Source organism: the organism of the source record quoted next, unplaced genomic scaffold, assembly GCF_019419815.1.
Source record: "Pyrus x bretschneideri cultivar Hongxiangsu unplaced genomic scaffold, Pyrus_bretschneideri_v1 Contig4, whole genome shotgun sequence".
NCBI classification, from domain to species: domain Eukaryota; kingdom Viridiplantae; phylum Streptophyta; class Magnoliopsida; order Rosales; family Rosaceae; genus Pyrus; species Pyrus x bretschneideri.
The window spans coordinates 3,547,832-3,573,560 of NW_025999723.1; the positions used below are offsets into that span (position 1 = coordinate 3,547,832).

The 25,729-nt window shown below is 36.4% G+C and overlaps 3 protein-coding genes across 3 annotated transcripts; 1 reads left to right on the top strand and 2 right to left on the bottom strand.

Annotated features, from left to right (window-relative positions):
• The first annotated feature begins 572 nt into the window (after positions 1 to 572).
• On the top strand, positions 573 to 4,166 carry LOC103959834 (NAC domain-containing protein 7-like). The gene is made up of 4 exons (XM_048565118.1): positions 573 to 1,214; positions 2,370 to 2,554; positions 2,657 to 2,928; positions 3,068 to 4,166. The coding sequence occupies exons 2-4, from the start codon at positions 2,395 to 2,397 to the stop codon at positions 3,599 to 3,601; spliced, it is 966 nt and encodes a 321-aa protein (XP_048421075.1). The 5' UTR covers positions 573 to 1,214; positions 2,370 to 2,394; the 3' UTR covers positions 3,602 to 4,166.
• Positions 4,167 to 7,165: 2,999 nt separating this feature from the next.
• LOC103959835 (monocopper oxidase-like protein SKS1) lies at positions 7,166 to 11,407 on the bottom strand. The gene is made up of 9 exons (XM_009372203.3): positions 11,049 to 11,407; positions 10,265 to 10,374; positions 9,917 to 10,187; positions 9,684 to 9,822; positions 8,917 to 9,283; positions 8,302 to 8,667; positions 8,138 to 8,216; positions 7,652 to 7,851; positions 7,166 to 7,562 (listed from the first exon to the last, which is right to left on the bottom strand). The coding sequence occupies exons 1-9, from the start codon at positions 11,199 to 11,201 to the stop codon at positions 7,460 to 7,462; spliced, it is 1,788 nt and encodes a 595-aa protein (XP_009370478.2). The 5' UTR covers positions 11,202 to 11,407; the 3' UTR covers positions 7,166 to 7,459.
• A 7,569-nt stretch (positions 11,408 to 18,976) lies between these two features.
• On the bottom strand, positions 18,977 to 23,343 carry LOC103961960 (acid beta-fructofuranosidase 1, vacuolar). The gene is made up of 7 exons (XM_009374614.3): positions 22,816 to 23,343; positions 22,518 to 22,526; positions 20,503 to 21,359; positions 20,248 to 20,409; positions 19,819 to 20,042; positions 19,639 to 19,726; positions 18,977 to 19,439 (listed from the first exon to the last, which is right to left on the bottom strand). The coding sequence occupies exons 1-7, from the start codon at positions 23,210 to 23,212 to the stop codon at positions 19,239 to 19,241; spliced, it is 1,938 nt and encodes a 645-aa protein (XP_009372889.1). The 5' UTR covers positions 23,213 to 23,343; the 3' UTR covers positions 18,977 to 19,238.
• Positions 23,344 to 25,729: the final 2,386 nt, after the last annotated feature.

Sequence of the window (25,729 nt, forward strand, 5' to 3'; positions counted from 1 at the left end):
AAATCCGTTATTGTAATTTATATGTGATGAACAACACCATAATTAAGTACAACGTATGTTGGAGAATTAATAATTTCTTCAACAACACTTTGAATTAATCGTCCATGATTGTTGCAAAATGTAGCCCTATTTAATTTCTACTTTAATTATGGCAGTTATAATTAACACAACTGAAAACAAACCTAATAATAAGAAAGATCAGTAAAACCCTAGAGCCAATTACTAGTTATCCAATTCCATGTGTCGTAACCCCGAGAAAAATGTATAGAAACTTGCAAGAAACCATGGGTCACGACTCACATGGACGCAGCACAACACCATGATCATGATCGTAAATTTATTGGAGTTGAGAGTTGAAAAAAGAAGGATGATCGAGGTGTGTAAGTAAATGGTAGGGACTGAGAATAGGTTAGAGTAGATGCTAGGGCCACCATGCCACATTTGTTTGTGACTTTTTGGCTGGTGGCTGTTGCAATACGTCATCATTATATCCCTAGCTCTCATATATCTTCCTTGTTCTTGATCTCAAATTCCTCATATCTCTCTCTCTCTCTCTCTCTCTCTCTCTCTCTCTCTCTCTCTCTGTGACAATCTTTGTCACTGGCATAGTGACCTAGCTAGCTCATAAAGACAAACAATATTGTGTATATATATAGATATATACATATATGGGGTTGATTAGGGTTTCGGTCTCTATCACTATCAGTGGCGGGTAGAGGTGGCAGTAGCGAAAGAGCTTTGCTTCCTGTTTGATCAGCCAGTTTTGCGCCACCCTTTTTTCCCGGCCTAATCTTTCCCCGCAATCTAGCTTTTCTCGACAGTGAGAGACATGACAATGAAAGCCTAAGACATTAACCAGAAGCTATATCTTTGTTTTAAGGGTTTTTGTTATTATTTAACCCTACTTGGTCTCTATTCTTCCATTCCTCAACTCTTCCATTTTCTTGGCCTGTCTTTCTTATTTTCTCGGGATCCAAATAATCCCGACAAGTCGACACACTACAGTTTTTGGGGACCAGAAAACAAGTTCGTGTGCAATTCCCGAGGGCAGTACTGATATAAATCTTATAAATCACTGACATGTTCTGCTTGGCTGTCCTTGTTTCTTACCTGATATCTATGAGCTCCTATAATAGTTTGAAGCTGTGAGGAAGATTAACACACAACCGATCAGATCTGTGGACTGCAAAGCTAGAGACTTTTGTTGCTGTCCTGTAAGCTCTCTCTCTCTCTCCCTCTCCCTCTCCCTCTTCATGAAATTCTACTTCTTTGTTCAAGTATTCTTGAGTTGAATTCTTAATTTGCGTATTAGCTTATCAATATTATATGGATCTTGAAGTTAGAGTGTTTGCAGCCAGGGTCGAAGCATGTTCTTCATCAACCAATCCCAAAAAAGCAAAAATCTGGCTTTCCTTTTTTACATGATCTAGTTTCTCATCGACCTTCTGACTCCATCAACAATTTTAGTAAAGTAGAACCTATGTGGAATGATGTTATTTTGACTTCTTTCATGTTTCTTGCCTGCACCAAGATCTATTATCAGAAGTATATATAATCATCATACAGGAAAAGGATTTCTCCACATGCTTTATTGCCAGGATGATCTGAAGCATCATTTTCTCCATCAGAAAATATATTTCGCGTGAATTATATAGCATTGACAATGAACTCCCCAAAAAGAACCCTTTTTTTCACGAGTTCATTCATCCAATATTTGAACATTCATGATTGCATTGCCACTTTTCATTATCACCTTCACAATGGATATTTTCCCACATTAGGTCAAATGAACTTTTAGTTAATTAGGCAGTAGTTCAATAATTAAGTTTCAGAAGCATCAAACGATCCCAGTTGTCACTCATCCGATCGAGCTTATTTTTTTGTTAAAAATCAGACAAAACAAGTCGCCACTGATTCCTTACAAAGAAAATGTTGTCAATGTATCGTGTACTGACAGGACAAGATGAACTTAATTCCTATACAGGCTAACATCAGTTTTAAAAAATTTACAATCTGTATATGCAATTCTCAGATTTGTAGGCTTCTGGATAATTAGCAGAAAATAGCCAGGGACTCCATGCTAAAACTTTTATGGTTAATTAAAGACCTCTGGGTGAAATGAAGTACAGATTTTAGTAATGTGAATACTTTGATTGAGTTTGACATTGAACTTTGAAGCAAGATATCACAATTTGGATGCACACGTATTTGATTAGGGCTAAAGTACGCTTAATAACGGAAGTTAAATTCCATTGAGGTGATTCTTTAGGGTTGTGTTTGGCACAATTTACACTTGATTGAATATTGTTTCAGGATAAAACTTTACATGCATGCATGCCTATATGATCAGTATGACAAATAATTTTCAGGACCGAAGACCAAAAGCTGGACAATATGGAAACTTTTTCACACGTTCCCCCTGGTTTTCGGTTCCATCCGACGGATGAAGAACTTGTTGATTACTACCTCAGGAAGAAGGTTACTTCAAGAAGGATTGACCTTGATGTTATTAAAGATGTCGACCTCTATAAAATTGAGCCATGGGATCTTCAAGGTATATATAAACATTATCACAATCAAAATAATGGTGTCACTTCAGTTTATCTAATCAAGAATTCACTACTAATATCTCGGTTACATAAACTTGGAAGTACAGAACTATGCAGAATAGGGACAGAAGAACAAAACGAATGGTACTTTTTTAGCCATAAAGATAAGAAGTATCCTACTGGAACTCGAACAAATAGAGCCACCGCTGCAGGGTTTTGGAAAGCCACGGGAAGAGACAAGGCCATTTATTCAAAGCATGACTTAATTGGCATGCGGAAAACCTTAGTGTTTTATAAAGGTCGAGCCCCAAATGGTCAAAAGTCCGATTGGATTATGCATGAATACCGCCTTGAAACTGATGAAAACGGAACTCCACAGGCAAGAATTTAAATTGCTCATATTTGTACATGCCGTCATATTTGTACCATCTTCACTGATCATGTATTGTATTACTTTTACAAGAGAGCACACTTTGAATGGTCAGTGTTCATACTCTATTCTTGTGCAATTGAAGCAGGAAGAAGGATGGGTTGTATGTAGGGTGTTCAAGAAGAAAATTGCAAGCATGAGAATTAAGATGAGTGAAAATGAGTCACCATGTTGGTACGATGACCAAGTCTCCTTCATGCCAGAATTGGACTCACCAGGGCACAATTCTAGCTCTATGAACATGAACATGGTGCCATACCACCACCTTCCTAATTATCCATGCAAGAAAGAGCTTGATCACTTGCCCTTCCAGGTTCCCCATGAGCATTTCTTCCAGCTCCCTCTTCTTGGAAGCCCGAAACTAGTTCAATCATCATCAGCCACAGCTGTAAGCAGCTCCAACTCCATGGCACCTCATGCATATAGTATCGACATTAACCACACTTGCACTTTTCAGTCATCGGATCAAGACCAAAACTTTCAAGGTGTAGTCTATGGTAACAGTAGTAATGACGATCATCAGCGAGCAGTAGATCAGCTGACTGATTGGCGAGCGCTGGACAAGTTTGTAGCTTCACAGCTCAGCCAGGATGATGCTTCAAAAGGAAATAGCTACTCATGATATTACACGCCCTATTAATAAGATGTCTATATCATGTATCAGACAAATATGGATTAATACTCAAACATTTGGACCAGCAAATTGACAACCACCAGTTGTCAATTGAGGAAGTGACACCATATGATATTAATCATTTAGTAGTATATATATATACTGATCATAGGATTTAAGTACATAAGGGAAAATCGAGAGGATATTGATCTCAACATTTCCCTGTACATAATAAAACTACTGCATCAACATTGTAACTTAATTAAACTCTAAACATCTGTTTGTTTGAGTAGTAAGTTATCTCCATCAAATTAGTCATCAGTTTGAAATTCCTACATCTAGTAAGCAAGCGGACTGTGGAGCTGAGTTTGCTGGAAGAAGTGAAGTTGATGAAGCATTGTTAATTGGCATGTCATGGGGCTTTATCATGTGCTACCTATAGCTAACAGCCATGTACGCTGTTAATGAACTCGACCAAGTGGTCGATTGATTGTAGAAATGTCACTTTGTATGTCAATCGTATGAAATTAATGTTACTATATATACTAGAGTTATGTATCGTTGTTATTAATTCTTTTCAATAGTCCAGTAGTATGTAACTCGGTTAAGAAATTCACCATTTCATCTGAGACCCTGAGTTTGAATTCCTCTATTGCTCGTATAAAAAAAAAAATTTATTTTCAAAAATTTCTGTTGGAAAAAAAGGTTTTTAGGTAAAATGGTTCATGAGATTGGCATAACTCCTCACTTTGGTCTCTGACATTGAAAATCGATAGGTGTGATCCTTGAGTTTGTCTACCATCAATCATTTTGTTCCTTCCGTAGAAAACATACCTTAAATAGAAAGGCAAGTGGAGGGGTTGATTGGACAAAAATACTCTCAATTTAATGAAGATTTCTTACAGGAAGACTAAAATGATTGAGTCACTGACAGTGGATAAATTCAGGGACTACTTTGATTGATTTTCAATCTTAAGGACCAAAGTGAGGAATTATACCAATCTCAATGATCATTTTTACTAAAACGTAAAAATAATAATAAAGTATGTTTCTGCCTCACTAGAAGGGTTGTTTCTTCTTTTTTAACTGTGCTGACAAATTTAGCAACAAAACATTAGTGGAAAGAAGATCGAGTGCACCGATTACTTATATATATCATGATATCTGATATGAGGGCCGGAATAATAAAGTTATATGTTACGTGAATGATGAATATTTGCTTTGCTGTTAAGCTTGGCAAATGCAGTTATAGTACATTTCATTCTTTTTAAATCGTAGAAGGCAAGTATATGTAATTGAATCAATCAGCCAGACCACATATATATATATCCATATAGTCGGCACCACAAGAGGGTAGGTTTTAAGTGCTGGCAGAGTGTGCTTAGATATTATAACACGCAAATTATACACATCGCCACATGTCATAGTCTCTTATACAATAGCGAAGTTTCATTTTCTTCATTATTCTCACCATAATTAAAGGGTGATGCTAGTTGGACACACGAACTTATAACACACTTGCAGACACACCCTCTAATACTGGTGAGACTCATGTACAATAGTAGCGCCCGCCTTTATTAGACAATGTGTCAACGAGTGTGTCAGTTTTTTTGTCTAAATAGTTTTCATATTGATAATTAAATGCTCAAGTTTTAAGCTAGCTACTAGCATGAGCAGTTGAAATGAAAAACACTAATTCCTATATGAAAATGAAACATGCAACCGCTCCAGATGACTCTGGATCCGAAGACCCAAAGACTGCCAAGCTTTCCTTGATATATTGACAGTAGAAGAAGCTGAACTTAATACTTAAAACTTGGAAATTGGAACTTGAAACTTCTTCAAAACAAAAAACAAAAAAAACATAGAAAAGAACATGAACTACTAACCTACGTATGGGGGATCGTGGATGTGTGACAAGGATAAGCCGGAGGCAATTTGCACCAAAGCATAAATTACACCCAGTTGCTAAATATAGATCAGTTCTATATATATAGTAGGGATTGGAGAGCTTTATTAGATACCCCTGTGTTAGTTTGTAGCAATGGTATGCAAGCTACCTATTTATTTGGATAGACCATTTAATTATTTACTTGTTGCCAAGCCATGGCTTGAAAGTCCCTTTCAAGCAATGAAAGTTTTGATGCGACTGCGACATACTCATTAGGCATGAGAGAGAGAGAGAGGAGAAATTAATTAAGTCAATGAGGAATACTAGGATGGAAAAGTAAAGTGAAGTGAGCATATAGCCAGTTGGTTTAACGACATTCAGTTTCTATTTTATTAGATTATTAGAAGAGATTTCATGATCGACTCATATAGATGCGAGGATATGATGATATAAATTTGTAGTGAGTTAAATACTACGTTGTGGCCTATTTTGACTTACTTGGGTAAGTTAACCACCAATTGTAAGTGAATAACTTATCGTTAGTTAAAACAAGAAGTAATCCGTGCAGAAGAGAGTGTTACCCATACCCATGACATGAATAGAACAAGACTATAGAAGGTGGTAATACATGCAAGAAGAGATAATTGGAGCAATGGTCTCTGAATTTTAACTCAATTAGAGTTTTGGTCCTTAAACTAGAAATCCGTGAGGATTAGTCGTCGAACTTGTTATAACATGGAGCAATGGTCTTTTTTGATAACTCCGTTAGAACTTCTATCCATTAAAGCCCCTTTAAACTCCTTTGGAACAAGAATATAATGGAGTCAACCGAAAGAACCATGACTCCACATTATAACAAGTTCAACGGCCAATAATCACAGATTTCTAGTTCAGGGACCAAAGCTCCAAGTGGGGCTAAATTAAGAGGTTGTTGCTCCAATTTTGTCTATATGCAATTAGGGTCTTATACATTTATAAAATTCTTGCTTGCGAAAGAAGTTAGGATGATAGCTCCAGTGTACTCATAAGTAATGTGCATAAGCACGCCCACAAACAATTAATCCACATCATACTTATCCATGTGACTCCTATCATGTTCTTCAATTAACCCTATAAATTTAACCCCTTTCTGAATCCGGTCCCCACCCTTACCACATGAAGCTCGTTGCTAGGATCGAACGAATGTAATAAACTAATTTAGTTGATCTAATGGATTAAAATGAATCAAAGAAGCACTTCAAGTACTTTTTCAAAAAGCACTTTTCTAATCAAAATGTTGACATGGTATAAGATTTCTTTTTATACGATTACAAAGTGACTGCACTAAACCAATAGAAGAGTGGATCACCCCCATTAGAACTCACTTGAATCCCCCAATCTATCGAGTAGAAGTTGGTTTGGAATCCCAGTTCAAGCAGGAGAACAACAGCACCGTAGGCTAAGAAGCAAAAGAAGGAACCTGCCCGAGGAGGGGTTCGTGCTTTGATTAGCTAGTTGGTGAGACAATAACTTACCGACAAATCATAAGACGACGAAGATATATCATGATTACAAAAACACATGCACAATTAGACGTTCCAACATCTTCATGGAACTTAGGTGCCGGTCAAGGCCCACATTGTTAAAGGGCAAACTCATAGGATAAACAATTCATCATAAGAAAAACACATGGGAAACTTGGGTAAAACGAAGTCAAATGGTATAATATTGATTGAGAATGTTGGCGTTAAACATCAAGAGTCGACATAATAATTTCAAAAGAGACGCACAAAAGAATGTTGGATCCGAAGGGAACTATTACAACGCTATGGTATGGGAAGTATCGCCGCAGAAAACTACGAAACCAGCAAATGTCTGTCACTAAAACCACCCAAAACCCAAAATGTACCACCCATGACATGTATTTCGACCCTCCAACAATTCAGCACGAAAAAGCCGCCACTGCTCGGCATCAACTGTCGCCATTAATGAGCTCATCATCTAAAAGTACAGACCAAAGCAAAGAACGCGGCTAGCAGAGAGATGAACAGCCTCCGATTTCCCCCGGGAATTGATGTTGCAGAAGAGTGCTTCTGTTCCCTGAAGATGCCAAAGAAAGAATATTAGAATGAAAGTTATCATCTAGAGGAAGAGAGGGAGATAGAGAGAATGAGAATTGTTAAGCATACTTCTGTCTGCTGGCTAGAGCACCGCAATACAGAACATTATCGGGCACACCGAACTCTGTTTCACCTTTCTCCTCTGGATTGACGATTCTCAGATATGTCTCTTGGCCAAGATACCATCTATCAAGGTTTTGAGTTCTAAGATTCCATGCTCCGGGATTGTCAAGCGAGACAAACACCGCTGTCCATGCCCCAGGGAAAACCTACACAATCACAAAACAGAAACACTTAATGCAAGACAGAAAACAAGCATATGAACAGACTGGAAGCCTTCATTTCAGAAATCACACGCTAAAGCGAACCTCGCAAACATCTAAACATTTGCATTTGACTCGAATGTATAACCAAAATATTTGCCACACGGACCATCATACTACTTCTTTCTAGTGTTTACATTTAGTTCCTTCTCTAGATTTTTTAAGACTAGGCATAGCCTGCTGAAAAGCAGAAGGTAATAAGAAAAACAGATAATCTGATAAAAATACAAACCTGTGCAGTGCATCGAGTAACCGCGTCCCACCTATTATATCCATTTCTGCTGTTTTCAGTCCAATCGCCATAATCCATCCTGCACACATCAAATTACTTTCTCTAAACACCGACCGTTTTAAAAGAAGCAGATATGAAACGATGCAAATGAAAACAGAACTTACCCAACCACAAAAAAGAAATATCCATCCAAATGGAAACTCTGCACTGTGGTGTCATTGTTCTGGAAAATGATTTCAATAAAACCCTTATATGTAGCATTGATGACAGATATGTCTGTTCGTGGGGTTCTATTAAGTGGCTTATTGGGGAAATCAAGCTTATAGGCTCCTCCAACTTTATTCTGATCAGCAAGCCTGATTGGTGTAGTAAGGTTGCCAAACGAGATTCCATTTAGCGTAGCACGCAGTTTCCCACCAATTGTCTGTGGTGGAACAGTCTTTATCACGTATGAATCAGTGATATTAATTTGATCGTAGTGAAATGATCCCTGAGGATTAGGGCGAGCGCCACTTGCAGATCCATTTTGCCTAGCAATAAAAAGCCAAAGACTTCAGACAAATGAACTAGTAACCAACTACTCTGATACTTTACCTAAAACTGAACAGTTAAGGTGTAATGTGAAGCATCTAACTGAATCATCTGTTATTGCAGTGATCTAAATAGTTCTGTAATTCGAAGTCGAGAACTGAAAGTTTGATTAAAGACGAGAACTGATCCTTATAAGCAAACTTTTAACATTCAACATCTTCAAGGAATCTAAATCTTCAAAAACAAACCTGATACTCAATGCCTGGTTCATCGACCACTTCTTGTAATAAAAGTCATTGGGAGGGTCAGGGAGAGGGCCACTTGCTGGTCCTTTAGAGTTGGAATAGTGTAAGACAGCAACGCCCGTAACCCTTTGCCAAAGTGATTCATTTACAAACCTCGCACTTGCAACGATGTAGTAATCACTACTGGCATTCTGATCCATTGTAACAAGAAATGAATATGACTGTCCAACATGAATATCAATCTTCGTATAGTTTTGTTGCATTGTATAGCATCCCTCTGTTTCAGCTAAAAGCAGATTGTGATTCTGAATTCTAAAGTTCAAACTTGTTGAAATACCAACATTGTGCACACGTATTCTATATGTCTTTCCTGCAGAACACAATAATTTGAAACACTTATCCAAGAGAATACAAAATATATCACAGAAGTAATAATATCGGACCTCATGTTTCACCATTTCATGTCTCCCATTCTGAAAACGAGGAAATCCTATATCGACATTAGTGATCTTTATAGGGGAAAAAACACTTCAATTTTTCAAAGATAGACAGGTAGTGCATAGAAGCATGATAGTAGAATGTAATTATCAACAAATGTTGATAACAAACAATAATGATTTGAAACAAAACGAAGCTAAACTTATAAGGACCAATTACAAAGTTTATATATTCATGGTCAGAGAACAACCTATGACAACAAAGTGAATATTAAAAAGGAGGGTGTCGGGAAGTACGATGGAAATGATTGCAAAAGCCTTTAAAATATATACCTGGATCAACATTAATGGTTTCATACTGAATTCCATCAGGTACTAGGGTATTGTTGTATTGATAAGGCCCCTTCCCATTGATAAGAACTCCATCCGGCATCCCGAGATCTTTTCCAGCATCAAGAGCAGTTCTCAGTGCCTAAAATCAGAGGAAAGGAATAAGGAGGAGGTTAGTCATGTACTTTAAACTACATTGTTCACATGAAAATACTTACACAACAAGAAATACTGACCGTATGGTTTTGTGTATACCAGTCACCGATAGTAATGAAGATATCACCAGCAGGCTGATTAAAAGGAATTTCAATTGTCTGCCTATTATTAATATGAAAGGAGCCAAAACCTCCAGATGCTCTCTGCAAATTAAGAGATGGAAAGTAGAAGAAGCTCCCGATCTGGTCCTTAACTTGAAACTGAAAAGTCCAATTCCACGAAGGAGGGATTGGACAATTTGTGCCAAGAACACCATCCTGCCATGAATTCCGCCGCATTTGAATCCCAGACCTATCAAAGAATTCACCACAAACATCTCAAAAACGTCCCATTCATGAAATACAATGAAATTTGAACAAAAGCCTTACCAAGTAATTAGGAGATTCTCGTCCAATTCATTATGTACATTAACAACAACATTGTTGTTTGTAGTAGCATTGATAGCAGGACCTGGAAACTGCCCATTAACTGCTATAACCTGCAATCAAAATTCCAATTAAAACAGGTTGCAAGTCAAATTCTGATATACTTTAAAACTTGCTCAAACTCCAAACAATGTAAGTTGTAATATACAACACATGGCCTAAAATATACACTAATCATCCAAACATAAACGAAAAATATACGCGTAAGGGGTGGTAAAACCCTTGCGCACAAGAGTTTTAGAACAATAAAATTTCAGTATCAGGACACAAATAACCCATGAATAATAATATGTACTGCAAAATCCAGCAAATATCGCTGAAAACCTGAAAACCTATATCGAATGATCTATAGGTACTCTTCTTAAACCCCCAATCCACCTCACTGCCACTAAAACCCCCGTTATCAGGACCAGAAATAATCCATGAATGCACTGCAAAATCAAGCAAGTATGGCTGAAACCCCGTAAACCGGCATCAAAATGATCTATAAATATTCTTCTTAATCAACCTCGCTGTCACTAAAACCCTCGTCACCGATATAAACCCACATACAGCAAATACCGCAGATTTACTCGATAAATCACAAAAATACACAAACCCATGAAGAAAAATGTATAAAATAATATTTTCAATAGAACCATGGCCAAAATTTAAATTAAAAAGGCATTTCATCAATCATTCAGCCGTAAAAAAAAAACAGAGTAAAAACCAAATGAAAAGATCGTACCCGTTGAGGAACGCCGAGCGGAGAGGCGGTGATGTAAGAGACGCGGAAGTCGTAGAAGACGAAGGGGTCTGCGGCGAAACAGAGAGTCGAGAGAAGAGCAATGTGGGTCAGTGAAAACAGAGCGAACAGAGAGAACACAGACAGGGCCGCCATGAGAGTTTGCAACTGTAAGTTTGTATGCAAAAGCGATGAAATCAAAGTCGATTTTCTTCTGGGATTTGGTGAGTTCTTTTACATGATCAAGGAGGAGAGAGAAAGTAGAGAGAGAGAGAGAGAGAGAGAGAGCAGAAATGGAGGTTTTGAGAGTGTGAAGACGAAGAGAGGAGAGGAAGTTTTGTTCTTCGTCACGCACTGTGTAATGCTACAACCACTTCCGTTTCTCGAAATTTTTGGCTTTACGCGCATATTAAGGAGGGTGACAGGTGACCGCCTCAACCGGTTGGATTCTAATTTTATTGTTTTTCTCAAATCTATTCAAATTTAGGGAGTTGTATTTAATAGGAATTTAAAAGATTTTAAAAGATTAATAGAAATCTGAGTGAATATATAGAAGTGTATGCATATTCAGTAAAAAAATTTAATTTAATTTTTTATAAAATTCCATAGAGATCTGGGTGTATTTCTTCCGAATTTTAAAGTATTTATAAAAAATGACTGATTCGGAGCGATTTTATAGTGTCTTTTAGGCTTTAGAAAATCAACCCTCCCTCCCTAAGATTTCTAATTATTTGAAGGGTTATTTAGAGAAATGCCCTTGAAACTCCTATTTTCCAAACAAGTACCCACATAGTATTACACATTCAAATAAAACCCAAATTTCAAATAGACTGCCATGTAGACAAATATGTAACCAATTATTACAAAATATTTACAGCGTATGCCACAAACCCTATATATGTCAATAAATATGATTACTCACCCTAATTATGTGTAGCAATTAACCCCATATGGAAATTTTACCTTTCTTGTATCACAAATATTGGTAACATAGATATATGTATACACACACATACAAAAAAAGAACCAATTAATATTCTTTTATGTTGTAGGCAAATTATTTTATTACATACATTAGACATTTTTTATTTGTTATTATATTGCATGTTAAAAATAATTTATCTATACTTACATGTAAAATATAGGTAAATTAATTTTGAATCAAATAACATTTATTTTGTAGGTAAATTAAAATAGTAGTTACATTATTTTGGTAAAGTTAAACATTGCCTAAATTATTTCATAAGTGATAAACCAAGAAAAATTATCTCCATTAAAATAAAACAGTAGATACATTATTCTTTTATAAGATTAAACAATAAGGTAAATTATATTGTAAGTCATTATGTTTGAAAAAAAAAAAAAAAAGGAAATTTGAAATTCATAAACAAAAAGTAGTAGATGTATTATTATTTTTAATCAAATTTCCTTTATTTGTAGGTGAATTATTTGCAAGCATTATTATGTATATTGGGTACATTTTATTACTAATATGTATGTGTGCAATAATTTTGTGACAGCCCGTCCCAGACTTTTCGTACCGTAGGGGTGAAATGACGGTTTTGCCCATAGTATGTTTGTTTCGTTGTGTGGTCATTTTTGGGTTTTGTTTGGTTGATTTTGGACCACACACACACCACACTCATTTCCCCTCTTTCTCTGCCCTGTCCCGAGCCTTTCTCTCTCTCCCTTTCCTATCTTTTTGTACGGACAACACCACAAACCCTTGAAACCTTCACAAATCGAGGAAACAAGTTACACAGTTGTGCTCGTGAGGTCCTTAGGAGTTCAACCATACCCATTTCAGGTAAGGATACCTTCGTTTTCACGTCGAACTCGGGATCCCCCGATTTGGTCACTGTTCATGCACACATTAATTCTTGTGTTTTTGGGAATTTCAAGCTTGTAGAAAGCTTGGTGAGGTCCTTAGGAGGCTCGGGGTGGTTCCTTTGAAGGTTTTGGACGTCGGGATCGTGAGTTGCAGGTTTAGCCAGAGTTGGTGGTGTTTTCCTGGCAAGATTCCGTGGGTTTTAGTGCTTGAAAGTGGTATGGATTTGTTCCTCTTGTTGTAAGCTTCATTTTGGTACCAATTTTGTGAAATTTGGTTGAAAAACGAGTGAGATACGAAGTTTTGAATTTTTCCCAGTTTTCCGGCGCTGGCGACGGCACCGAAGTTTGGCCTGAGAAGACGACGGAATATTCCGTCAGTTTGGACGGAATATTCCTAACGGCGTTAACGGAATCTGTCAGAGTTAACGAAATATTCCTAACGGTGTTAACTGACGCCGTCAATGTGCCAGGCACGTGCCTGCGCGTGGACGGCCCGTGGGGGCGCGTGCGGCGTCGAAAAATTATTTTAAAAATATGGGGATGTTCCTGAGATTGAGTAGATCACGTTGGTGTATTCATACATCCCATTTGAGCATTGTATAAGAAGTTATTTCGTATGGTTGGTTATGTGCTTTAAAATTAACGTTTTTATAGTTGTTTCGCATATAGGTGAGACCTATCCTGAGGACGAGCGCAGTCACTCGAGGCAAGGGGTTATGACCCTTCTACATACTAGTGAGTGGGCTTTTGGTTTTCCGTATATACCTATATACTTATGTTTTTCCCAGAAAGTGAAATGAAACGTTCATAAGTTTATATGCCACGCATTATGTTTGCCATTTGATTATGCAGTATTAGTTGTATATATATACATATGTTTGGTGCTGCGGACGCACAGGTAAGTGCCAGGTAAGTTATGGTTTATATTTATGTTCAGTAGTGATTTGAAATGCATAGAGAGCTCATAACCTGCACCTCCGGTGTTAGTGCTCCCGTCCAGAGTTGGACACAGTCCTTCACGTGATGTTCACCTCCTGCACCACACGCTCATCTTGGATCCAAGTTAGGTGCACAGTCTTGTCGTACAGACCACTTTATGTGGTTTCGACTCGTAAGTGACTCGCGATTATTCGCCCAGTCTTCACGTGATCGTAGCACTTGAGTGTACTTATTATACACCCAGTCCTGTCGTATAGACCACTTTAGGTGGTTCCGACTTGTGTGCAGATATAGTTAGTGAGTTGGAGATTTAAGCTCTAAATTCAGCCGTACAGGTCACATTAGGTGCCTCCGGCTGACAGATTACATGACATTGTTTGGCATTACCTGAGTACTGACATTTTATTTCGAGGCTTTTGGCATGGCATATTTCTGAGCATGACTTATATATATATATATGTATATATATTCTATTTTTCTGGGAAGTATACAGGTTTTACGGCGAGGGGTTAGAACTTTGTTTATGAAATGGTTTTTGAAAAGCTTTGTTTTTGCCCACTCACGCTTTCTATTTTGCACCCCTCCAGGTTCTAGTTTGGCTAGCACTTTTGGTGGCTCCCTAGAGCATTTTCCCGGCTTATCTGACAAATTATCACCAGTGTAGGATCACCTTTGGGTGTGTTTATTTAGTGTTGTTTCTCCTGGACTGCACTAGGTCTTCTATGCTCTGAACTTTGTTTCTCACACTTACGCTTACACATGTATGTTATTACTTTGTGTATAGCTGGTTTTTTTTTATTCGTACTTTTATTATTATTTATTAGCTTCCGCACTGTGCACATGGTTACGTCACTTCCACGTAACGACCAACATGCCCTGATCTCGGTTGGGGTGTGTCAAATTTACCCATATTATTTTGTAAAGTATACATAAATTTATTTTAAATCAAATAACATTCTTTATTTTATAGGTAAATTATTTTGCATGTATTATTAAATATACTAGGAAAATTTTAGTACTAATACATATGTCCAAATAACTTACCTATATTTTTTATGTAAAAGACATATTATAGTGCCCTTTCAAATTTTCATTTGATAAGAAAATGACACAATTAAATTAAAAAGTCTAATTATATGAAAATTTGAAAAACAATTACTAAATCGTAAGGAAAGTATAACATTAGTGCTTTTTTTTCATTAATCTCTCCCTTCAAATCTGCATAGAATTAAATGTATACATTAAAACTGTAATTAGGGGTATTTTAGGCATATGAAAAATGCAAAATGTGTAAAGGCAAACAAAATTAATTAATTTGCTTATGTGGAGCCTAGTCATGGGTTTTATTCAAGGAAAAAAAAAACTATGTCAGGTTTTATGTAAAGAAACTTGAGTTTCAAGGGCTAAAGTCTTATTTTTAGTTATTTGAATTAAAATTCACATAGAATCAACGAAGCTCTAATAAACTCCCTGAGTTTATAACACCTTTAAAATCTAAATTAAATACAAGCCCCTTATTTAAGAGAAGGATTATCTCCCCTCCTAATCCTTCTCCCCTTCTCTCCTTTCATAATTAAACGGTTATTATTAAGTCATGCCAATATCTTGTATTGATTTTTTATAAAAAGAGAAAGAGAAAAAAAAACTATGAGAGGAGCGGTGGGTGGGAAGGAGATGAGAATGAAAGTGAAAAGAATCTGAGATGAGAATAACAGGGGAAATAATCTTACTGCCCTTATTTAGTCACCACCAATCTTTTCATTATACTCACCATTGATAAAAAAATGATAGTCTTTTTTACATACCAAAAATTATTTGTGGATTTATGACAACAATTTGATACTAAAAATAAATCATTAAGAAACAATGGTTTTTGAAATTAACTAAACTTCTCATTTTGGTTCTTCAATTTCAAAATCAATCAATGTCGTCTCTTAAATTAGTTAATGCAAAATCAATTTGATTCCTCATGTGTGTCTTGTCAATACACTAACATAATAACTAACATCATCATAATAGAATGATCAAATTGATTTACAGCAACTAATTATGCAACTTCTTTGCATACTTCAACCCTAAATTTTTATAAAAAAAAAATATGAATATCTTTAACATACAATTTAACGAGATGATGGGAATGTTCTTATATTATTTTGAATATTCGAATATTATTTTTAGTTTCCCTAAAAAGAAAATAATTGTAATCTTTCAAAAAAAATGATAATAATTTTAATCTTTCAAAAAAAAAAAAATCAATTCGGAATATGTGTCTGATTTACCGGGTGCTGCCGGTGCGAATAGTACGTTCCCGTACAACTGGCCCACTAAGGCCAAATGCACGAGTATCGGCGCCTCGCGCAGACATTCCCAAATCAACCTCTGCAAAAGCGACCACATGTACAGATCCTTGTGCTATATATATGGCATTTTTTAAAATTCCATCTCACATTATTGACTACGTTTGATGATTTCTTAGCTGTTTAAAGTGAATTTTATCGTATCGCCAGTTGTATATATTTATGATTTTATTATGTGATGAGTGTGATAGACTCGTATAAGTATAATCAACGATTGTTCAAAATTCCTCATTATTTGAATGAAATGTAGCCAACCGAACAAGAATAGCTTTACGTATTACTAATCATGACCAACTAGCATTTCGTTTAGTAGTATTTGTATGGATTTAGTTGAAGAAAAATTCAAGTTCGAGTCATATTGATGAAAAAACTAATATATATTTGTAATAAGTTTGATATCTAGTTATGACTAATTTGTTGTGAAAAGCAAAAATGCTACTCTTACCACATTTTTGAAATCAAATCTTTTGAATATATTTTGTGTGGCTTATTGACAAGTATTAAGTTTATGACAACAACATTAAGGAGATTAAGTTTATTAACACATGTCAATCAATGATAGAGATCAAAGAGAGACCATGCACAATATGGGTGCAAAAGATTTGAGCTCATATTTTTCATACTACATTTGTACCGCATTTCTATTAGAGATGAAATCCACATGTGTTGGTAGACCCTTTATTTATTAGAAATGTGATACAAATATGGTAAGAAAAATGTGATAAGTGTAACATTCCTCTGTAAAAAGTGATTGTGGTAAGTGAAAAGTTTTAGCTGGACAAATGAGTTGTATAGAGATAATAATGATTGAGGAGAATATGCCCAATTAGTGATGGAAATTGTAATTAAGTCGATAGTGTGGTTGGTTCTTGGTGAGAAAGCGATACAAGCATATATAAACCTAGCTGTAATTGCATTTGCTAATTGTGGGAATTGGTGAATGTGAGGTGGTTGTCTTTCCACTTTTCATTTATTGGTCCAAGTTTATAGTCTTAAATTCTTAATCATGTCAGGGGAGGCTGAAATGCTTCTATAAGTCTTTACGGTCCTCAAAAGGGGTGGATAATCGTGGCTTGCCACCATTTGTCCCCCTTTAAAAATCGCCTCGGTTCATTGTTGTGCTTACACACTAGGCTACCCTTCTCCAAAAGCTCTGCGGGACCACCTACCACTAGTCTTCGGCTGGAGGGGTTTATTGCACAAAAACGCCGGGACGCAGGCTCCCGAAGAGGGAAGCCCAACGAATGTCTAATCATGATTAATGGGAAGTATTAGTGTCAATGGAAGACGTCTTTATAACTAACGCTTTAGTGGTAGAATACTTATCTTCGGATATATAATTAATGTTTTGTTACAATAATTGAAGAGAATTTCGAACCTACGACTCATGAGTAGAAACTCGGAACACAAAAACTATTTTTAACATATAGTATAGATATGTCAATAAAACAATTAGACGGACGTATTACATTATTAAGATATAATACAAAATCGTAACGTTTAGCACATGACATATGAAGCCGGTTGCTTGATCAAAATTTGTGCTAGCTTAATAGTCCCATTCGTACTTAAACCTCCATCTTCCATATGGACACTGAAATTCAACTCGGTGACAAAACCCTTGCTAAAACAAGAATATAAAACTTATGGGGCTGGGTTCCATTCAAAACCCTAGAAAAATAATTAATTAATTAATTAGGGATTAGCCATGATCCATAAGTTAAGCAGAAACTAGCTAATTCCATCTTTCTTTCTTTTGTTGGGAGTTTTTGGATGCATTGATGCTGCCAAAAAGATTCAGAACTGAAAAGAAAGGGTCAAATATTGATAGAGAAATGCTAAGCATATTCTCTTAAAAGTGAGATTCTTTATTAACTTTCTCAACTCATGTTGTGGCAAAATGTTTTATAATATTAGCACTGGATTGAAGTTAAACAGTGAGGTGTCAGAGAGTACATAGAGAGTCCCGTCTTTTTAGAGAATCTTTTTCATTCTGAGCCCCTGAAAAAATAAAGAAACCCGAAAAAAAGAAAAAAAAAAAATTGGCCATGTTTTCCAAGAGAAGCCACCTTCTCTCAAGCCAGCAGTCTTCTACTTTTAATTTCTCATATTCTTAACAATTTGAAAACTTTTATCAGATTTATTTGAAAAAAATAGACCTAACGGTCGAATACCAAGTGGAATTCAATTAAAGCACCTAATGGGTCAATTGGATCTGGGCTCTTAATTTTGTTCAAAGTTTAATCCTTTTCTAGCCGAACTAACAGGCATCGGATCAATTGGGCTTTTAGGGCCCAAAACGTCGAATTCAATTGTTAAAGGAAATTTGTGATTCGTATGCGAACTACAAAACAAATTTAGATTCTCTCCGAACCTTGCTGTCTAGAATCTAAGAACCAGAAAATCTGGTTCCTTGGTTTGCGTGCAAGTGGGCCAGCAAAATAAGTTAATAAAATCATTAGAATCAATCTGAGTGGTTCAGATTGACAGGTCTTTGGGCTATAGACATTGAGATCCGAAAAGAATCTCTATCTCTACAAAATGAACACACGGCAAATGACATCTACAACAACATTAGCTTCACGAAAAACATAAATAAAACTATATTTGAGGGAGGAAACAAGTCACATAATTGATATCTTTACGAAATTACAAATAGTTAAGTGTAACACATTTGACTTAAACATAATGAATCAAAATTTTGGAATCACCTTCGACCAAAATATCACGCAGCACGAGTACGACGAAGACCGTATTGTAATGGAAATTTGCATTTCTACTTTTCTTAAATATGCAGTATTAAAGTCGAGTAATTGAGCGCATAACTTTATTAATTTATTCTTCTTGGAATCTAAATCGACATGTATCGCTTAAGGGCATGCCTTTAACTACAAATTGAATGGCAACCCAATGAAAAAAAATAGCAATAACACCACCAATGATGCACATTTTCGACATTTTGCTTGCCACAAAATTTGTGATTCCTTGGCAGCCAAGTGATGAATGACATCTGGTGATGAAGGAGATAGTTTTGCTTGTGCTGCAATAATTAAATTAACGTCCCTGATTAAATCTGGTCTAATGGGAAAGGATGAATGAAGGCTGAGTTGAGCCGCCAGATCTTGAGGGTAGCCTTGACATTCACTCCTGTTGCATTGTTGAACAAGAACAGCCTTGCTGCTCCATAGATTGCTTCTGTTGGGTAAACCCGCGATGAAATTACCGTCCTGCCTCCTTGCGCGTAGCTTTCCACGATCGAATGATCAACCTACACATTCAACTCTCAACAATTTAGAATCATCACCATTTTCAAGCTCCTTCTATCATTCACAATTTGGCACGTATGCACAAATACGTTTTTTAATTAACGTGAAAGTAAGAATAACTCCTTAGAGGTGAGGAGCGAAGCGGTGTTCTTTGAAGTTTTACATAAGATCATATAATTTGGTAAGGAAAGAAATTCTCACCAGCACTCTGGCAGAATAAGTTTCACCATCCAACACAGGAACTTTGCCTCCATAAACTTGTTTGAAGACTTCAGGAGCCTTGGAGGACCTGCATTACCAAGCACCATGTAAGATGGAACATAACAACAGACTGAAAGTTAGAGACAACATGTCAACACTAATTGACATTCATTAGTTAACCTCGATTCGTCGGCGCAGAAGTAAGTCGTGACGTCCCCATCGGTCGAGTTGGTAACTCGAAAATACACCGGGGTTAACTCGGAAAGAGATTCATCTGCAATGACCAAAATGCCAAAGGGTCCGAACGTGCTCCTATCTACAGCACCATCACCACACCCTGAACTCCCATTCACACTCTCCTCTGTGTCCAATGACTCAATTTTAAAGTCGACGGATATGTCCAACTGTCCACAGTTTCAGACAAGAAAAATGTTAGTGAGTAGCAGAAATTAGACATATAATATGAACATGTTAAAGAGGTTTAGCCCATTTTTTCGACATCTACAATTTTAATCACTCGACGGGTTTCAAGCAGTGCTCAGTTAGTCTCGAGCATTGCTCGAAGAGCCTTATGTGACTAATCTAATAATCTTCAAATACTTGACAAACCTGTGTAGCAGTTCCAATATCAAGCGGCACAATTGTTCCTGCTTCAACCAAAACATCAGTAAATTCGGTACTGTTTAATCTCAAGTCTTCAATCTCCTCCACCGGCCATTGAAGCAAATTGGTTCCAGTTTTGCTATCAAACAACACCGTCCTCGGAATGGTCTGCAAAATGTGTTTGCGAAAATTAAATACGCATGTATTATATAAAGAACTGTTATTGGCATTCTAAGAAACGTCAAAGAAATGATCACGTACGTGAAGGGAAGCCCAATGTTTCTTCAAATCATCAGTCTCAGTATCAGTTTCATTAACCCAACCCAACAAGATCCTTCTGTCCTTATTTTGGTCATAAAATGTCTTTGATGCATAGTACCTTCCATAGTCATACCTTAGCCCGATACCAACGTCGATAGTCGGGTCATCGGGTACCCATGTCTCATTTTCTATAAAATAAGTCCCAATTGCGTAATGATCCAATTTTGTGTCATCCAAACTAGCCTTCAGCACGTGCTTAATTCTGCCGCTATTTACCGACGTGTCCAAACCCTTGGACCCGTTTATAGCAACCGGGTAAAAGTCCACGCACTCCCACATACCCGTACCCGGGACCTCATGCAAGACCCCATCATGGAGCTCATAGTTTATAAAATCAGTGGTGGTGTACACCATTGAAATTCCAGTTGTGTTGAATTTTGATCCAATGGTAATTCGCCATTTGCCATCGGGACCAATCCACGCGGTTGTGGGGTCACGGAAATCAGTGGATCCGATCCCAGATGGCGGAGTCAAAATCGGATTACCTTCGTACTTGACCCAATCAAGTAAGAGGGGATCCGATAGGTTGGCGGGGTAGGCGAGGTTCTGTACTTGCACGGATTCATTGGTGCTGCCAGTGTACAACATTATGATTTGGCCGTCAGGGAGGAGGGTGGCGGACCCGGTCCACACCCCGTTTGCATCGAACCATCGATCGGGGACCATGGCGAGCGGGAGGTAGAGCCAGTGAATCATGTCCGTTGATACCGCATGACCCCATGTGATGTTGCCCCACACAGCTGAGTCCGGGTTGTACTGGTAGAACAGGTGATACCATCCCTTGTGAAACAATGGCCCTACACAAACGTAGAAGTTCAGCTAATTAAATTGTTAATAATTTTTGTAATTACAATAAAACAACCCCGGACACCATGTGATATCTGACTTGAGAAACACAAGGGCCCCACCACACGCACTAAACTTCTTCGTTAAAGTTTGAATCAAACCAGAATTCTCTTTCATTCTCTTTCCATCCTCTTTCATTCTCCTCTCATATTTTTTTATTTTATCTTTCTTTCGTTATAAAAAAATTAATATAAAATGTTAACATGATTTAATTGTAACCGTTCAAATAAAAGAAGAAGAAAGAAAAGACAAAAAAAAAAAAAAAAAGAGAATCTCACTCCGACGGGTGCATGGTGTCTGCCACCGTCATCGTGAACTGAACGGTGTCAAATGACCGTGGCGGATGGGCACGTTGCTAAATTACTGAATAAATCACTACAAAATACCAAAAAATCACGTCTAGAAAGAACTACATGTGGGTATATGTGTGCCACGTGGCTGGGTTTTGTTTAGGTACTAGCTAGGCAAACGCGGTCCCCTAACTGTGTACTCGTCCATTGTCCGCCTTGATTGATAGAGGTGGATTGTCTATCTTATCATTTTCATACTTTTTTTGTATTCTTTTATTTGTATGATCACAATTAATCCACGTTAACATTATATTTTATATTTTGTTACTTTTTGTTTTATTATTTTTATAAAAAAATTAATATAAAATATTAACGTAACTTAACTGTAACCACATATCACAAAAAAACATGAAGAAAATATGAAAATAGAAATACAGACAACCCACTTTTGATTGATTTGTCCACAATTCGTGACGGGTCGAAATTTATTTTTGACAGGAATACGGTTGGAAACATCAAACATCTAGTACAAGTACCCTAAAAAAGTTATGACCACTTGGTTTACCTAATTACGTTATCGTCACACTAAAAAATAGCATTACGATAAAAAATAGATACAGTAGACTAATCAACTAACCTACAGGACATGTCAACTAATAGACACAAGTAGAGATAAAATCAGATAATCCCATGCAATTTCCATAAGATCATTTATAGTTTCATAACAAAAAGAACATTACAATATTGTTAATTCTGATATTTATCAAAAAAATACTAACAAAAAGAAGGTACAGAAAGAGTTTTGGTTTAAGAACTTACCATTCGGATCTGAAGTACAAGAAACCAGCATCCCCCACCAAAAGAACAAGATTTACACATTAAAACAAATTTGATTAGTCCAACATAATTAGGATTACAAAATTAAACACTGAAATTCAAAAGAAGAAAGTCCAAAAGCGTATTTGGAATCAAGTCCAATTAAGAAAGTTAATCATGGACACAAATCTCACTAAACCATTGGTGTTACTCGAAAATAAATTTAAAAATTTTTTTAAAAAAATAATAGAGAGAGCTTGTGATTAACAAAAATAAAAGTTAAAGCTGTAATTGCACCTACCATTTATCCAATTTTTTTCTGGCTGGAAATGGAATGCAGTTCTTTGCCAAGAAAACATGGCATTTGTCCAATTATATGAAGCATCCTCTGAAAAATGAGGGTACGATTTGGCCGATACTCCTTCCAACTTTCCTCTAGGCACTGAAAACGACCTCGTCTCTGAACTGGTTGATGCTGGCCGGTATTGGTGGTGGTGATCCGGTTGTTCTGGCACTGTTTTTGGCGGCGACCCCGGTCCTAGGTTGATAACTAATGTGACCAATGACAGGAGAAATATGACGGAGGAGAATATCACGGCAAAACCCTTAAAGGGTCTCCGATGAGTCGGCGGATGGACGGCGGCAGAGGGGTCTTCTCCCGGCAAGGGAGCGTAGGAAGTGTTGTTGGTGGTGTCCATGTTGTTTGGCGTCTCTCTCTGCAACTAGAAATTGAGAGAGAGATGAGTGAGAAATAATTTAAATGGGGTTTAAATAGAGGAGAGACTGTGAGGAATGAGCATGGAGATTGGGGACCTAAAGAGTGGATTGGTAGTTGTCCAATTTAGATGGAGAGAGAGGAAGAAACAAGGCGTGTACAAAAGAAAGATAAATTTTTCAGTACCATCAGAACACGAAATAATACGACAGAATATGTGTTAAAAAGTTAATAATTTGAAAAATAAAATTTCTCATAATTTATATAAAAACATATAGTGTACTGCCCGTATTTCGGTCACAATAAAAAAAAATTCCAAATGAACAATGGCTAAAGGACATTTTAGAAGAAATTTATTAATGTGCCAGAAACGTATCCCGATATCCCAATTGTAATAATACAATTAATTGATTTTTTTTCTTCAAATTTTCAATCAATTGTATTACTACGCTTAATTTACTGGTCGAATTCTTGGCACAAGAAAAACCTCTCGATATTGAGTTGTATATAAGCTCATGAACCAATCATCCAATCCCTATTTTATTTATTAATTTAGGGATTACAAACTCAAGAGTAAGACAAAAAAAAACCGTGAATTTTTACTTGAGATCTCTTTCCTTTAAGTGACGTTAAAAAAAAAGAAGAAATTACCTTACGAAAATCCAAGAAACTTACATGTTGTTTCGTCTAGGAGTGAGGATCCTCGTCATATCCTCTTTGTGAGAATTTTCAGAATCTTTTAATTATATCCGTTTATTTACATCATGCAATGAGTTTTCATCAGATATTATTTATATTCAATTTTAAACATAAAAAATTACAATAATTTCTAATTATATAATGTACGATAAACAAATATAATTTAAAAATTCTTAAGATTCTCACAAACGGAATCCAAGGAGGACTTGTCGGAGCACCAAATTTTCGAGCAAACAAAACCCTAGAAACGGTTTGCAAACAAAGCAAATCTTCACGGTACAAAAGAATCAATGTGGTGTCAAATCAATGAAAGATTCTCTTCGATAAAGTGCGTAAAAATTTGTATAATTAAACTAGAGCGAGTTTACAAATCGATGTGTTGCGTCACTTACTGTTAATGGAGGGAGTATTTATGAATGCGGATCATCTTCAGATCGTTTTTATGAGGATTTTAGAAATTTTTAAATTATGTTTGTTTATCGTAAATTATTTGGTTAAAAATTATTTTAAATATTTTTATGTAAAATTAAACATGAACAGGACTTGACAAAAATTGATCGCACGATATACAACGAATGAACACGATTTGAAGATTATCGAGATCCTCACAAAAAGGATCAAAAAAGTATCCTTATTCGAGTATTTATATTTCAACTCTTTATTTTCAACGCACTGAAAAAAAAATTTATATAGAGACCGCCTTTTACATAGTGTGTTTGGACGAGGATTCGTGTCCTAGTGTGTGGAAAGATGGTCTAGGGTTTACTAAAGGGAAGAATTAAAGGAATTAATTTTAATATCGTTAGATTGAAAAGTTATGCAATGAAATAATGTGGACTCGATAAATTAGTTGGGCATGTGAAAATTAAACGGATTAGTTGGGCTTCATATCTCCCTACAAACTTTTTATTAGTTAATTTTTATCTTCAATAAGATAGTTGGTTTGCTACCCACCGGTAGAGAATGCGGTGCCTTAGAGCAACTCCAGTGTTGGAGTCCTCCCCCCAGGCTATGCACTATTCAATCCACCTAATGAACAGTAATAGCCCTGGCAATAGCATTTGCATCTCTACCGTTACACTTCAATAATCCTGGCAATAGGCAATAAAATATTAGTATTTTTTTATTTATAAAATAATAAAAAATAATTTTAATTGTAATATCGGATAAGATTTTTAATCGTTCTCGTTGCGCCACGTGTCATTATCCGAAGCATTATTAAATAATATAAAATAATTTTATTTGTAATTTCGGATAAGATTTTTAATCGTTGTCGTTGCGCCATTTGTCATAAAATCCGAAAAGACAATTAGTGGGGATGGATTTCCAATAAATTTTTTAATCGTACTCATTATGCCACGTGTTATTATCCGAAAATATAATTATTGGTGATGGATTTCTGATAAGATTATTAACCAATCACGTCGCGCTACGTGTCATAATCTGTTCACAATCTTTGAGGATAGATTTCCATCAGATTTTTAACAAATGACGGCATGCCACGTGACATTATGTACAACCTAATCCTTTCTGAATCCTCCATATAATCCACCATCCATCCTCACAAATCTCACACCAATTTTCTCAAGATCTCTATCATTATTCATAGTTTCTACTTCCTTCTTCACAAAAATTTGTATCATTATTCATAGTTTCTGCTTCTTTCTTACAATGTCTTCTTCCTCAAGGGTGATGTGGGAACTCGATCAGGAAGAGGAAGAATTGTTTAACCAATCAGAAGCAATGTTCAATCACCAAGGGCAAAAAATGAAAGGAAGAGGATGAGGAGCGTAGAAGGAGA